Source organism: Thermobia domestica, chromosome 9 (assembly GCF_964235325.1).
Source record: "Thermobia domestica chromosome 9, izTheDome1.hap1.1, whole genome shotgun sequence".
NCBI lineage: Eukaryota > Metazoa > Arthropoda > Insecta > Zygentoma > Lepismatidae > Thermobia > Thermobia domestica.
The window spans coordinates 168203878-168220803 of NC_137462.1; the positions used below are offsets into that span (position 1 = coordinate 168203878).

Below are 16926 nucleotides of genomic sequence, written 5' to 3' on the forward strand. Positions count from 1 at the left end.
GCGATGCTGCGGAACATCTTCATTTGATACAAATATATATGAAGCCCCTTTATGAAATTGCTGTACATTTAATATTTAGTTTGCAGTTGTACTCTGTAAACTCGCACGAGTAACTAATCGCTTTGTCGTTCCACCTATGCCATCGCAAACATTTTTACCATGTGAAGTGGCAAAGAAATGCCACTAACATGTAAGACCAAAATCTGATTTGTGCATACGAATGTTCTTGAAATTTTTACAATTTTTATATTCAGCCCCAGAGCCATCACTGAAATACATGACATGTTTAAGAAATGGTAGCTCCGTTTTTAAGTTTGCCAAGAACACTGCTAAGAATTCATGTACAGCCACACTGTCATATTTCAAATGGTCACTGATTACGCGATCACCTTCCAAGGCTCTTCTGGGTGATTTCCGTGGTTCATTAACCTGAAATGGCCATTTGAAGAATGGATTAATCCCTTGCAGATTCATTACTACTGAAAATTTTACTACATACTAGAAGTTTTATTTTGGCCCTTAGGTTCAAATACCCAAAACCAAATTTGGTTCACACAAAATATAGATATTTCTTCACCTTGTGCTAAAATTTCACACATGTACAACTTTCACCACTTGCTCATTCCGGGGCCTGAACTTGGGACCTAAATGCGGCTATAACCCTACATCTATGCAATATTCATTAGTTTTGATTGCAGATTTGAAATCTACAGGCAAAATAACGTGCGGATGTAATTTTTTAATAGCTTCATAGCACTTATGGTTATTGAAATAAACAATAAAATGCAAAAACAGCCATGTGAGTCGTGACCTTGAAGCTACTTGCGTAATTAATTACTAATTAACTATAAGGGCTGGAAAAGTTTTATTTTGGGAAATAACTATTCTCAAACATGTCTCTCAATATACAAAAAAAAATACCAAAATCTGAGATCATGAATTTTTCATTATTGGTTGATTTGAAATAGAATAGGACTCAAGGGGTCCTTTACATGTATTTGTAAACTCCAAAGGAGGCCGCAGTATAGAAAAGGTTGGGAAAGGCTGAAAATATTTTTAGCTCTCACCACTAGTCCAGGGTCTTGTGCAGGTTCCTTTTGATATACGAGGTTCAGGATTTGACTACTGGTGGGAGATTATCGAACGCGCTACAGTGGTTCAGGACCCACTTTAGTACTGCTGACGAAGGAAGTAAATACAAATCGATCAAGATAGAAACAGTACTTTCCTAATTGTATTCCCAGAAGCTGAAAAGCTTTCTGGTATTTCGGATACGTAAGTGTCCTTTATAATCTTCGAAAAATATATAAATAAATAAAAACTCGCTTTTATGTATTCGAAATATCGAAAAGCTCTTGTTTTGCTAGGAATACAATTAGGTGAGTACTATTTTTATTTTATAACATGTACTCCACTTCATACACATTATCAGCCAATATACAAATCAATCAATCAATAAATAAAACATTTCCTTGACGTACACTACTGCTCGCTCCTGCTAATCAAGAGATCAGAATTGTGTAGTTTTTACAAAATATATACGAGTCATTGATTTTAAATTTATACTGTAGTTATGGTGCCAAGAATGTATTCATCTGGAGAATACGGCTCATGACATTCTTATACATAGGCATAACAAACACTGGAAAGCTCATTAAATAACAAACAGAAAAACGAAGACAAAGTATACAGCGTGTATATGCAAAATTACCTGAAAAGCTGGATCTTTGAAAACTGGCCTTTTTTCTTCGCGACTTTCCTCTCCTTCGGGAGCAGCTGTGGACGCAGGACTGGGAACTCCCGACCCTCCAACGCTACTAGGAGCGCTGTCACCTTCTCCTAAAGGCTGTAATGACAACATGTAAAAGTTAAATTCTAACTGCTGTTTCGTTCTGTAGTAATTCATACGGTTAATAAATTTATCATCGAAACACAAGTGTACGAGGTACAATTTAACTTCGTTTGCCCTACTAAACGCAAAATAGATGAATTTGGACCTAGAAGAAATGGTGTGATATAAAACTGATCATTTCCTCAATGTATCAAATTTTAAATATAACAAAAATTTAATCACCACTGTGTGTTTTGTAATATACACACTGTGATGTCCAAGGATAGTAGAAATTGTGGCACAGCCCATGTCGTCTAAGTGGCTGAGCTATACAGAGACTGGTCTGAGTAAAGTAGTACTTAACACATCGGCATAGTAGGCTGGAGGGTGGGTTAGAATTTCAGACCAGTTGTGCATTTTTCACTCTTTGTATACCAGGTGTCTAGCCCTTTAGGCTAAGGAAGACTACGAGGAATCAATACGAGACTACGAAGCAATACATAACATCTGTATCCTGAGAAGGATTTAAACCGAGAAACAGATCTTAAGTCGCTACCTAAATGCCTATACTGTTCTATTATGACGGCTAACTAGATGTGAATAAATAAGGTGTTTCGTTAAATAAAGCGTCCAATGCAAAATGTAGCTGTGGTACTTCCACTACAATTAGGGAACGCGTACTTTAGCTCAACATACGTAAGATTTATGAAGAATCGTGAACACAAATGTAAAAACTAGTACAACTGTTTTAGTTTAGATTCGATTAGTGTACATGTGCTAAAACTTATTGAAGTAATTTGTAAATGCACTCTTTTATTTACTGCGTCTGATATTTAATGTACTATACTATTAACTGTACGTTTCAGTGTTTCCTAACACTTTCTTCAGCAAATCTGACCAACTCACCGTTGCGTTTTAAAATTTCACCTCTCCACTATTTCGTGTGCACTAAAAACGATGAGAACAAGAATCTAGTAACATGATAAAGTAAATCTCTTGTACTTGACCCTTTACTTTGGAAAAATATTCTGATACGAAAATCTAGAAACTGTGCTAAATTTCTAACATGAAGTTTGTGAAGATGCTATTGTAGCTAATCTTAAACTTACGTTAACGTGAAAACAGTGTTTGACGTAAATTATTATATTAGAAGGGCGACAGACTGATGATGTAATTGCCAGCCTAATGCATTAGAGCGCTTGAATATACCAGGCGACCGATGGCTCCACTCACACATTTCACAGTTCTTATATACATTTATAATTCGTTAGTTTCCTAATGCGTGGATAACTGGTTTGTGTTACTATGCTGTTGACTCTCTTGATCACATTTTGTTTCTAGTTCCTATAAGCGCTGTAAAATTGGTCTAGATGAGAACATAGTATAGCTACCAGTGATCTACATTGGTATCTTCAGATATTTCTTCTCCTACGTGAAATAAGTAATTATTGGGTAAATTAATCTATTATATAATAGAAGAAAGAACCGATTTTTAGATTTAGAGGGTTTGTTTTAAAAATCATGATGTATTTAACAATTAGTTAAAATTAATTTTAACAGATAGTACCAATCAACGTCTCCAGCAGCATCAACAATACCAGTATTACATAGAGTCACTAGTTTATAGAAACTTATAGGCTTCAATTACTATCATTTATATTACTGTTAATAAAAAATAAGAGAAGTACATCGCGGCGTCGTGGTTGTTCAGTAAAATGTGTCGTAGGTAAAAAAAAACTGGGAACCACTGAATTAAGCGTCCCATGAATATAGTCTAATATCTCTACTAAAACAGGAGGTAATAGAACTCTACTACCACTTCTGGTATCAATATTGAGAATATATCACGGCATACAAACCAAACTCTTTCATATGACACTGTTACTTGTTACTTTTAGCATTCAATAAAATATCAGAGTGGAAACTGTACGACTGGACCGCGAATCGAAACCACAACTCCGGTTTATGTATCGCTGTTGGCTACTACACTATCCAGTCTGTTTCCTGACTAGCAGCATAGGTCAGGAGCGATCCACTCTTTCATACCCACATGAACTGTTATTTTTACCAGGTTATCGAAGCACAAATCAGTAGTGGTACAGTCAATATGATATGAAACGCAAAGCACCGACCTCAAATGTAGAAGTGTTTGATTCCCAACTGGAGAGTATTGACAATTGAACACTTACTTGGTTTGGATTTCACTTTAAACTGTAAGTCCACATCTCATATAGATGGTCCGGTGCTCAAAAGGGACGCTAATCTCTAACCATAACTATAGCATATTCACCGAGACTAATCTTGGTATGCGTCTGTCATTTCGTATTTGCCGAATTTTCAATAGGAACTGCCATCTTCCTCATCGGCTTTTCATAAAACATCTTCACCAAACCCACCACACTATATGTCATCGTTGCTGTATAGCAGCATCAAAGCAAAAACGATTATTCTGGTAATAAAAATATGTACAAATATTTTTATATTACCTGTAATAAAAGTTGCACTTTTATTTTCTTAACTTTCACAAAACCACAATCAAAGACCCGCTGAGGAAGTCTTGAATAACCCTTGATATTACTGAAAACTTTCCTGAATAGTGCACATATACTATAAACATGGCTCATCTTCTTATGAATAACGCGACTCATTCAATAAATATTCTACTGCATTTGTTTTGTCGTAAGTGTCCACAAACTAACACTTCATTCTTTCAATTTTCGTTTTTCATTTCATTTTTCTAAAAAAAAAAAAAAGTCGATCACAAGGATAATTTATTTCTATCGTACGCGATCAACGAAACTCATTATACGCTGCTCGAAATTGGGATAGTGATAAAGTCTGACGAGGTAAGTCGGCACCTAAAATATTAGGATGTGCTAACCTTTGGCTCCCGAGTTATTTGTCATCCAAGTTGTGGATTTTTCTGTTTGACTATGTCTAAACCTCACCCCGGATGCCTAAAAACTCAGGAAAAAAAACACTAAACAACAAAATATTTCACATGTTCACTAAGTTCAACAAGGTCTACCGCTATTTCAGATATAGTTTCGATCGGTGGTGATATACTCTCACCAGTTTAATATACAGGATGTTTCAAAACAACACCGACAACGTTTGGGAGGTGATTCCTGACACCAAGATAAGACAAGAGTATCTAGACCAACCTGGGTGCACAAATACTTCCTTTCGAAGTTATAGGTTGCCGAAAACATGAAAAAACGAACTTTAAAGGTCCATAGCTCCAAAACTATGGGACCTACCACAATCGGGTCAAGACTTTATTTAGGAACTAGTGTGTGCCCTATCCAAGTTTCAGAATCCTGCGATACTTACGCAACTATTTTTTTATAGAAGTAGTTGGTGAGTACTTCGTATTATATGCACGTAGCCAAACTTCCTTTATAAAAATTGTTCATGATGTGTAAATCTTTCATGGCGATTCAATTTGGAGTTATTAAGAATCAGGGTGGATTGATTTAAATCAGTCTGATTTAAATCACGATTTTAATCAAGATTTAAATCACTTGATTTTTTAAATAAAAATCGTTGATTAAAATCAAATTCCGAAATGAATTAATTTAAAGTGAAAGTAAGTAAAATCCCGTTTCTCTTCTGTTATTACGATTATGGAAGATAATAATCATAATACAGTGAGACTCAAATGTATGTAAGCCCAGCATGAAACGAGTATCATGTGGGAACTATCAGGGAAAATCCCGTTTGAACGGGTTACGGGTGAACCCTGCTTTCTTCTCTTTGTAACACAGGGTTGTAAAATTTCTGTTCCAACGGGGAAATCACCATGGACATTTAAGATGAAAGCTCTTTTGTGTTCATGTCTATTTGTTTGTTTCCAGATAATAGGGGCGTATTTAGAGGGTTCGATCCCCTCTCCGAAACAAAAAAAAAAAAATTAGATTTTAAAATTTTGGGCGAAATTTATGTACTAAATACATAGAAGTTCCCAGGGTGCGAATTACCGGGGGGGGATGAGGGGGATTTTCCCCCTCAATCACATTTTGTTCCCCCCCAAAGAAGTCAGCTGAAGTATCCCCACCGGGGATGATCGCTTTCCCCCTCAAACTATGCTTAGTATAACTCCAAATTTCACTGATTTTTGTTATTTCTTGTAAATTTAATCTTCTAGCTGTATTTCGAAATGATCGATGTAAACTGTTCAGTTTTGGTCATTTCTACTTACCACCTAATTACCCACTATTTTCAACGTTGTTTAGTAGAACTATATTATTATGACTACGGTTGTTACTTGCAACTGTACCTTCGTATCCTTCAGTTCGTCATCGTTTGTGAATTTGAATGTACCGGTACTAATTGCGTATAACAAAGCCACATATAGATTTATAAATGTTCTTAGCGGTTGGCCAAGAAGAAGTAAACAAATAGCTTCTTCTACCATACTTGGCGAAGTTCGGATATGTCATATTCATCCTCTATATTTGTATCGATTATCATCTTATTTTAATTTTTGTTATAACATGTTATTTCATTTTCCAGTGTACTCTTTGTTAGCACATGGTCTTCATTCCCTAGTAGTTTGTGTGTATGCAACTCAAAAGTTGCATTTAATTTGTGATAATTAGCATAGTAATCACTGACTTTTACAGTTTACAGAAATGAACTTTTGAACATGTACTCAAAATATGAGATATAGGTATTCTCTCGTAAGTATGTGTTAACGTACACGCTGGGGGATACGCTCCTAGTGAGCAGACATGTTAATGAAGATTATTTTTAGGTGAATAAGCGAATAATTCAAGATTTGCTTCAGCATTTGTTAATACGACTGGTTCTCCGTGTCATTGTTCGTGTCTGTATAAGCATTTCAACTGGAGCGGGTTTTTTAAAGTTAACTCTTCATTTTTCCATCTTTTCGCTGTACAGTTTGCTGTCCACGCAATTAATGTTGTCTGAAAAACTTCAGTGTAATGTTTTACTTTATTTGAATAACGTAGCCCATAGTGAATCAACTCATCTTCAACCTAACAGTAAAGTAATTTTTAAGTGTTGACTTTCTGTGCCCATCACGGAATCGATATTTGGAGAAAAAAAGTCGTGATGAGCACAGCTTTAGCGGGAAGTAGAAGCACAAGCTCGAAATTTGAATTGAGATATTTTAAATATTTGGCCTTCGCTTTGACCTTGATGTGAGAAATCGGGACCAGCAACAATCCATTTCTTATTTGATAGGCTAATATCTAGATTTTCTTAAAATAATAATAATAATAATAATAATAATAATAAAATGTCCGGTTTAACTGATAATTTTAGTGGTTTTCACAAGACTGAAGTAGATTTCTTTTCGCAACCTGTATGTATTAATGCAAAGTGGAAGCTTTCAATATGAGTGGAAAAATTAACATATGCTTGTGATCATGGCTATCGCTCGAGCCGAATTATTAACTAAATAAACCTTAGAGAGCTACGGGGACAAGAGTGAGTACTACATTAAAACACGTTCAGAAAGGTTTAGTGGGATATGTGTATGTCAGACAATATATATGTGCATAGTTATTGTCGGTAGATTTATTAAATTAATCAGATGTCACACACACACACACACACACACACACATATATATATATATATATATATATATATATATATATATATATATATATAACCTTCAGACTATGTCCTTTGGCCTAATTTTAATCCCCCCCAATATAGATTATCTAATTCGCACACTGGAAGTTCCTCGGGATCGTAATACGACAAATTTTGGATGCGTTAAAATATCGAATAATACTTTTGATAAAGTGAATGCTTGACCCCATTGCAGAACATGCCGCGATCTGCGATGTGATCGCAGAAAATTTGCCGCGCCTGTGCAGGAAAAATTGTAAGAGGAAATAAAATAGCCAACAGAAAAGTATAAAAACGTGCTTGCTATGTATAGATGTCTTAAATGCACGGACAACTCGCATTTGAACTGTTCTTGACGTCACATAAAGCATATTTTTAACAATCACAAGTGTTTCTTCTTCTGGAACTGAGCATCTTGATTTTTTATTTTGGAATTCCTGCAGGGAATTCGTGTTATTATTCAGTTCAAAATCTTTTATCATCGCGAATTGTGTCGAGGAATTTGAAGCTTTAAAATATATAAAACGATAATTATGCCTGTTGTGCTGTATGGTTGTGAAACATGGTCGCTTACGCTGAGGGAAGAACGCAGACTGAAAGTATTTGAGAATAAAATCCTGAAGCGAATATTCGGAACTAAAAGGAACGGAAATGAGAAATGACGAAAACTTCATGATGAGAAACTGCATAATTTATACCATTCACCAAACATTGTTAGGGTCATTAAATCTTGGAGGTTCAGGTGGGCAGGACTGTAGCGAGAATGGAAGAAAGTAGGAACGCTTTCAAAGTTTTAACTGGAAGTCCAATCGGAAAACGACCATTAGGAAGACCTAGTCGCACATGGGAGGGCAATATTAAGATGGATCTCGGAGAAATAAGAATACAAAATAGAAACTGGATTCAGTTGACTAAGGATAGAAGTCAGGAGAGCTTTTGTGAACATGGCATTGAACCTCCGGGTTCCATAGGTCATAGAGTGAGTTAGTTAATTTTAGGCGAAATTTATGTACTTTATATGTATTTCGTGCCGCTAGCTAGTTCCAATTGTTTAAAAATATGCCCCTGCCAAATATCAGTAACTTTCGTGAAAAGAAAAGTGTCATGTTGATATACATTGCTGTACTTTTTCCTTAATGCTTAAGAAACATTGTTTGGGATTGAAATAGGTTAAGGATTGGGATTTAATTCAAAATTAAAACCCAATACTTTCACTTAAATGACATAATTAACATTTAATACTAATTCCTAATGTTTTCTCTTCAGTTCGCGACTTGTATCATACGAAGAAAAAGATTTGATTTAAATCAAAAAAATCGATTTAAATCAAAAAAATCAACAAAAATGATTTTTTTGAAAAAAATCATGATTTTTTTCCACCCTGTTAAGAATCCAGAACTCAAATTTGATGGTCAACAGCTCAAGAATCAAACGCCTTCAAATAAAACCCGTTTCTGCGACTTCGTCATTAATCTAACTAGCTGTCTTACACACCTGCCTTCACTCATTCTCTAACCAGGAGTCTAAATAAACAGTAATGAAAAATTATCTCCTTGTGCAAGCAAGGCAAACAACGGGGATCAACTTTACAACGCACATCCTAGTTGGTATCTTAACATAGACACGATTAATAGCACTACTTTCAACTATAAGAACAAACTTTCATTGTAGAAAATGAAACATACAAATGCAAAAATCTATACACGGTAGTATTGCATCTAATCCTCATCTATTGGGAGCAAGCGCGTTAGCGAAGATGGATATGCTAATAAAGGAAGATTTTTTTTTTTTAATTATTTCTTAATGATGATGGTTTCTTCTTAGGCTGAAAGTTGTGTTATTTTTCGTGTCTCATTAACAGGCGTTGAAAAGCTGACCCGAAGTAACAGATAACTTACTCATTACTACCATGTAATCCTCCATAAATGAAGTACTGCACACTCTAAGTTTTATACGCACTTCACCAAAACATCACATATCCTTGAGCTTCCTCGAGGCGCTCTCGTCCATATGCGCACCATTAACATGGATATTTGCGATCGATTCTCGGCACGAGCTCATACAGTTTGGATCTCATGTCAAGCTATGCGTCCATGTCATACAGACCCGTAGCTGAAATGGAGGTTAAACTCCAATCAACCAACACTGAAATAAAATCCGTCTATACGACTTCGGAAGTCAGCAAATTAATTGTGATAGCCTTTACTCGTTCACTTTAACCATGGGGCTATTGAACTAATAATGAAAAATTTTCTCCTTGTACAACAATCTGGATCAACTTTATAACGAACACTCCAGCTGGTATCCTTACTTACAAGGCTAGGTACGATAAATGGCACGGTGCGGGAGGCCTGAGTTCGATCCCCAGTAAGACCTCATTAGGTTAGGATTAAGCTGCAGGTCTAAGTCTTACATAGTCTCGCTGCTGAATGGGAAGCTAAACTGTAAAAGAGCCTACCAATCAAGCGCACTAAATGCAATACTAGCTTCTAGTGATAACCTACCACAGGTTGGTACGTGTTTTCCACATGTCGACACAATTACAGCGAGAATGTCTTATCAGTAAAGATGCAATAACGCCACCTACCGCAAAATACTTCTAAACCAAGACTACTTTACAATCCGCATGAAGAAGAATTGGAGAACATCATATAAATCCGAACATTTGTGAATACGCGTTTTTAAGACAACAATAATTATTTTGAGAAAAAAAAAAAAAAAACTAGGTTATAAAAGACGGCACACATGATGGCATTCTTTTCACTAATTTTGCAGTTCTTTTGTATTCCAACGGTTCCTCTTCTAGCTATCTTTCATTTTCCTTTATAATTCCTTAACCAGTTCATTTGTTCCTAATCTTTGTAAACTGATTGGTCTACTTATGTTACAGATATATTTAATGATAAGTTCTTATTATTATTTCTGTGACAACATTAAAATAAATAATTGTGCACTACGTTATGAACTAATTTTGCTTAATAAGTATTTATATATATATAGAACACATCACATCTAAATACCAAACAAGTTATTTTACATTCGATGGAAATGACTAACATAGATAGGAATACATTTATTGCCGAACTTAGGAGGCCATCATCATACAGATTTTTTAATGTTGTCAACAAATACAGATTTGGAGTTAGATTCCAGATATGATATTGCTATTCTTAATTGATTTTTAAAAAAAATGATAATTCCTAGAATTTAAATACATTTAAGCTTTGCAAAAGAAGATATTTTGTTAATTACTTCGCATATCATATGTTTACCAAAGAATGCAAGGAAGAAAATGTGTGAATTTCTTTTTCATATTATTAGAAATATGGACAATGAAGTCCGGCGCGGGAGACTAGAGTTAAATTCCCAGTAGGAGCTCATGCTGTTTGGATTCCACTGAAGTTGCCGATCCATGCATGTAGCCTCACTGCTTCTGATCCATCCAACCAATTATGGAAATCGGTGAATCTGCAGTTTTCCGTTAATACGTGGTGTTCGGGCCATTCTGCCCTCTGTTTCATAAAAAGGAGACTTATGTTTTTCTTTCAGTGTTTGAGCCTATTGTCAGCATTTCCAAAACTTGGAACAAAATATACGTTTTATGTAGTGTTAGTTTTGCCGTAGAGATGTATCTGCAGGTCAATATTGTTTCTATTTGTAGCCTCTTAATCTGGCGGTCTCTTGTCTTTCTTTTCAAAATTACCGTTAGGCCGCCTCCCGCATGTTTTTGTCAGTGTTGTGTTGTGCTTTCCTCCAAAAGCCTCGTGTGCGGGAACTTCAGTGTTTGTGTGTTGTATTTTCTTAATTCTAATACTTATTAATTCCAGCAATTATACAAATATATACAGTCCACAACTTTTAACTAGAGATATAAAATAAATTATTATTGTTTTGAGTAACTGTGTAATTAAATGCGTAATACAATAAATTATTGTTTGGTCGCCGTATGCATGTGGTATTTCAGTTATGTATTCACTTAGCAAATAAGATTGTATTTCAATCCTTATTGAACTAAGTTTGTTTCCTTTCAGGTAATGGTCACTAGGGTAGATTACAACAGTGATTCCCAACCTTTTTTCTTATTGACAACACACTTTATTGAACATTCACGACCTCGTGACATAGTTACATGATATCCCCTGATTATAATATAAATTATAGCAGCGTAAGACTATGAAGTTTCTATGAAGTAGTGACTACATATTTTTGAGCATTATTGCTGCCATTGGAGCCGCTGACTGGTACAGTTTGTCTCAAAATTTATTTTTAGCTAATTATTAAAGGCTTCAATGCTTTTGAATCCTAAAATTCGCAACACAACCTACGGGACTGTGCAACATACTGGCCAGGCCACTCGATTACAACATAGGCATATCCTGTAGACATAAATGTGATTTGTGAAATATTTTCTTTCAATGTTACACTCACTTACGGTTGTTAAGTTATTAGTTTGTTTTTCATTTAAATTGTTTTGAAAATTAATCTACTTTTCGGAGGATATATATTCTGTGAGGTGCCAATTTACAATATGGATCCATATAGTTTTAAAATTTACAGAAAAATTCATTTTCTTTTTCATGTTGTAAATTTGCATCTTCCACATTTGTATCAATAAATAATTCATTGTTCACTACTTTTGGTTGTCCCGATTAGGTTAAGTGCAGGGTTTCAAAAAACCCGGGGATTTTTAAAAAGAAATCCAACCCACCTGGGCCCATATGGATATTTTCGAGTTTAATTGGTATTGTCGGGTTTAATTGGTCTTTTCCGAAATATTTCAATGTCTTTGGGGCAAAAGTGTTAAAATGTGATTTATATTTTAAGATTGTCATTGTTGCAACTTGCAACAATATTCTGTTCACTACTGTTTTGAAAAAATGGCCGCCATTTTGAAATTTTACATTGGATCGCCAAGAAAATCTACACAGCAAATTTAGAATGTCTCTTCCTTCTACCTTCAAAATTTAAACTTAAAATTCCAAAAATTGCACCTAATAGCGTGGATACCCTGTAGTTGAAAAATGGCTGCCATTTTTAAATTTTACGTTGGATCGCCGCCAATATATATATATATATATATATATATAGCTAATTTAGAGCAGTGCTATTCAACGTGGGGTACGCGAAGATGTTTCTGGGGGTACATAATCTTAAAATAAGCATATTTCCAATATATATTGAATGCTCATAGTTGGAAAATGTATTGAATGATCAACAGAATCAACAGAACATGTGTATTAAGTTTAATAAGTTCATTTTGATTTAATTTCTTTTAAACACCTTCAGGGGTACACAGTTGGATGACGAACTGTGTCTAGGGGTACGCGAGAAAGAAAGGTTGAATAACACTGATTTAGAGTATCTTATGCTTCTACTCTGAATATTTCTATTTAAAAGATACAAAATTGCGCCTCGTAGCGTGGATACCCGCTAATTTGAAAAAAAAAAAAAAAAAATGACGCCATTTTGAAATTTCACGTTGGTTTGCCGCCAAAATCTATACAGGAAATTTAGTGTGTCTCGTGCTTGTACCCTGAAAATTTCAACTTAAAAGAACGAAACTTTTACCCCGTAATGTGTGTGTGGTACTGGCAGACATACGAACAAATGTAGATCGAGTCATCCCAAGAGCCTTAGTAACGTTCGCCGTATACCAAATATATTAATTTAAAACAAAGATATCATTCATGTATCATAAAACAAATGTTTAAAAATGTCTTATATAGCAAATATTTTACAGAGTAAAATAAATGGTTTTGTTGTTGAAGTTCACTTCCGATACTTTGCGCGTTCAATTACGGGAATTTCCCTAGCACTAGCAAGACGGTTCTTTCCCGAAAATGAATTTAAAACAATTAACAAAGAGATAATTAATATTTTATAAAGTAAAAGTGTGAAGATGTTTTAAATGAAATTTAATATTTTCCAGCTTAAAATAGTCTTTTTTTTTTAAGTATTCATTTCCGATATTTTGTGCGTTCAATTGCGGGAATTTCCCGAACACTTCTTTCATGACAAGTTTCTTCCCGAAAATGCAGCTTTCTTCACTGTACATCGACAATTCAGCACTTGAAATAGTAGCGTCTCATAGTCTTCGGACCTCCGAGCATTAAGCTTCTTAAGTTTGAGAAGAATTTTTAGGCTATTGCTGGTGTTGATTCTACAGAATGTTTATTCGAAGAGTGGCAACTAATGACGAAACTACTCTACTGTTGTTGGAAAACAATATTTTACTGAAAAATACTTGTGTTACCATCAAATGTATGAAATAATACTAATGTATTTACATATTTACTGGTGGTACAGGCACCTATGACCTTAAAATCGTAAAATGTATGAGGAATAACGTCCTCCGGCGTCGACGAGTCAGCCACCACACTATTCACAGAAAATATTTTCTAAAATATAAAATTGCATATTTTACTTCAAATAGGCTATAAACACAATCCATACATTAATTTGTTCTATAATTATCTCAAGCTAAGATAGGCTTTTTATTCATTCAGTAAGATGAAAATGAAATCTTTAAGTTTTACGTCCGACAGTTATGCCGGTCAGGCTACAGGATACGGTGATGATGAGAGATGAGTGAAATGGTGGAATGAAGAAAGTGAAAGTAAACGGGAGAACCCGAGAAAATCCACCAGCACGGTGTTTGTCCACCACAAAGTCAACACGGCGCGAGATGGGATCGAACCAGGGACCCAGTTATTCATTCAGTGCATTCAGAACTTCATATAGGTGTAATGCTGAATGTTGCTATATACTTTAACATGAAAGAATCTAATTCGCTCAAGGAAAATCCAAGATCTGATAAAAATCACTTTCAATGTGATCACCTTAGTGATTCTGTACCAATAATATATTAACAAATACCTCAAAAACCCAGGCGGGTTTTTTTCGGGCTGGGCCCACGTTGGCAAATCCTGGTTAGGTACCGGAGAGAGGAGTCAAAAATACGAAAAGGATATCTTCGCATTTGGGAGGCCAAAATCAGGAAAAAAAAAAAAAAAAAAAAAAAAAACTCTTATAGGAGAAATGAGTTGATGTTCCGGAAAAATAATTACTAAGTGAAGGTAAGTACGGTACTAAGCTAGCCTAACCTAATCTGATCTCAACATAAATAAATAAATACATAAAATAAAGCGAGAAATTACGAATTTTAACCAAAAAATTCTGCCCCACCCCCAAATCCAAAATTATGCCGCACGAAGAAATCGAAAAAATGACAAGGAAGGATGTGTTGATGATTTTCCGTGTAATTAATAGCATTGTGTAATGGTCGTTTTTTGTGGTGTGTGAGATGCATTATCGAACTTACCCTACACTACTTTAGAAACGTACTCTAACCTACCCTATGACACTAACCGGCAAAAGTGCACTTCAAGCAGAACATTCATATGAACCGATACCTAACCTAGCCTAACTTAAACTGACCTACAACTAATGAACACTAACTCTATACCATCCTCTTTCTAGCGAATGTGCTTTTTGCAATGGGTTCACTCGAGCAGACGGTTCCACCGAAAACAAAATTTATAGGTAAAATACGATGTGAAACACTTTCCGTAAAAGAAGAAGAGTGTGAATATAAGTAATATCTGCCATTGGATATCATATTGAACTACATTTTCAATGGTAGTGAACGTATTCTAAGTGAACTATTCACTGAAGCGAAAGAATATATGAATGCGAAGGTGGAAATAAACGGCGGGAACGTTCTGTTCATGTTAGCAATAGAAGTTTGCGATGGATCTAATACAAACATACGATTTTATTACACAGAATTGGGCAAGGTTCTAGAACACAGGTCCCCCTTTACATTTAGCTATAGTAAAGACAGGAAACAACGTGTCCTGCGGGGCTCTAACAAGCCTTCAGTCGCTAACGCTCGTTCGGCAATACTATGTAAATTAAATATTAAACTTTAGGAACCAACCTAGCTACAGTAATAATCTATATAAGGGGACCTGTATTCTAGAACCTTCCCCAGAATTGTGTGCTAAAGAGTGACATATCATACAGTTTTTGCAGGGCCATAGTATGTTGAAACGTAACCGTGCGAAGCGTGGAAAAGAAGTAAAAATTCAGAACAGACGAATTTCTTTTCGTAGCGGGCCATTTGTACCCGGGAAAGCAGTGGAGCAATTTTGAAGGTAAGAATTATTGCGGATATATTATGTAGTTTCCCACTATCCTCGTTTATGCGTATGCCCCACGTCGCTCACGCGCCTGCGCACTACGGGGTACTCCCTCGCGCCAGCCTACTGCGCCGCTGCTCTGACTCGGTTAGATAGCATTCGTGCTTTTTAGTGGCCACCTAGCATAAGTTGGTTCGTGGTTTATCCACTAGCTCCTCATTTAGTGTATGTTCTCCAAAAAGAAAACGGAAAATACAATAAATGTGTGAAAATTTGTTAGAACCGTCTGCTCGAGTAATGCCTTTGCAATTTCCATTGTTAATAAATAAAGCTCATATACCTTTTTCCAGAGAAATAAAAGGCATAATTGCAATATTAACTTACTGTATTTGGCCTCTTCTTTTTTACCATTCTTAATTAATTTGATCTATCCTAATTATTTAGATGGACAATTACGTCAAGTTCCTTGTAACAATTGTATTCTTCATTTAATGAGAAGGATAGTTTCATCGACATCTCTAGAAACACTAAACATATTTCCTCAAAGCCCAAGAAACACAACATTGAACTGAAACAAAAGAATGACGACACGCGCTGTACATGTATCAGTGATGCCAACCAGAAAAGTTATAAAATCCGATCTCGAGAGATAAAAATTCCCATTTTGCTCTTGAATTTCCCGATATACTAATATTAACATTTTTACAACTTTGAACACATGAATAATGGAGTTAATGTGTATAAGTCATTTTATCCAATATAATAGTCAATTATCCAAACATTCCGGTTCTCTACGTTTATCAAACAGCTTATAAACACATATTTTCCTTAATTGAAAGAGACGATTGAAAATGCTAATGAAAATAAATAAATTTGTTATGAGTTTAGTATTTCCATCACGCTTTTGTCGCAAGTGGATCCGGATATCCGGATCCAAAAATATCCGGATCTGGTCATCCCTACTTTTGTGTCTTTCATTCTTTAGTCATTTCGTATGGAACAATTTGGAAGTTAGACGCAGTGTCGGTAAGGATCTGTCAGAGTTAGGCGGAGATGAAAACTTAAGAGGGGCGCCTCATGGAAAAATTTATGTATTAAAATTATTTTTTAGTTTGTTCATAGCATTAAACATACACATTTACACACAAAACGACTAGAACGAAATATCGTAAATGTTGCATAGCACAAAATAATATTATAATTACAACCAACAAAAATGTGAGTGTATGATAGATAAATTATTAGTAGCCTACCTATTCCAGCACAAACAGAATGAAAAAATACCATTAAGTACAATTGTATGACTATATTAATTTCACAGCATGAGTAATGGTTTAAATTTCTTGAGAT

General features: G+C 35.2%; 1 protein-coding gene across 1 annotated transcript in view; it reads right to left on the bottom strand.

Annotated features, from left to right (window-relative positions):
- Nucleotides 1-16160, bottom strand: part of LOC145695191 (INO80 complex subunit C) — a 50614-nt gene extending 34454 nt beyond the window's left edge. The window contains exons 1-2 of the mRNA XM_081772162.1: nucleotides 15961-16160; nucleotides 1712-1846 (exon numbers count right to left, since the gene is read on the bottom strand). Of these exons, the coding sequence (XP_081628288.1) occupies nucleotides 1712-1846; nucleotides 15961-15987 (162 nt within the window). The 5' untranslated portion in view covers nucleotides 15988-16160. The remainder of the gene's footprint in view (nucleotides 1-1711; nucleotides 1847-15960) is intronic.
- Between the last annotated feature and the right edge of the window lie 766 nt (nucleotides 16161-16926).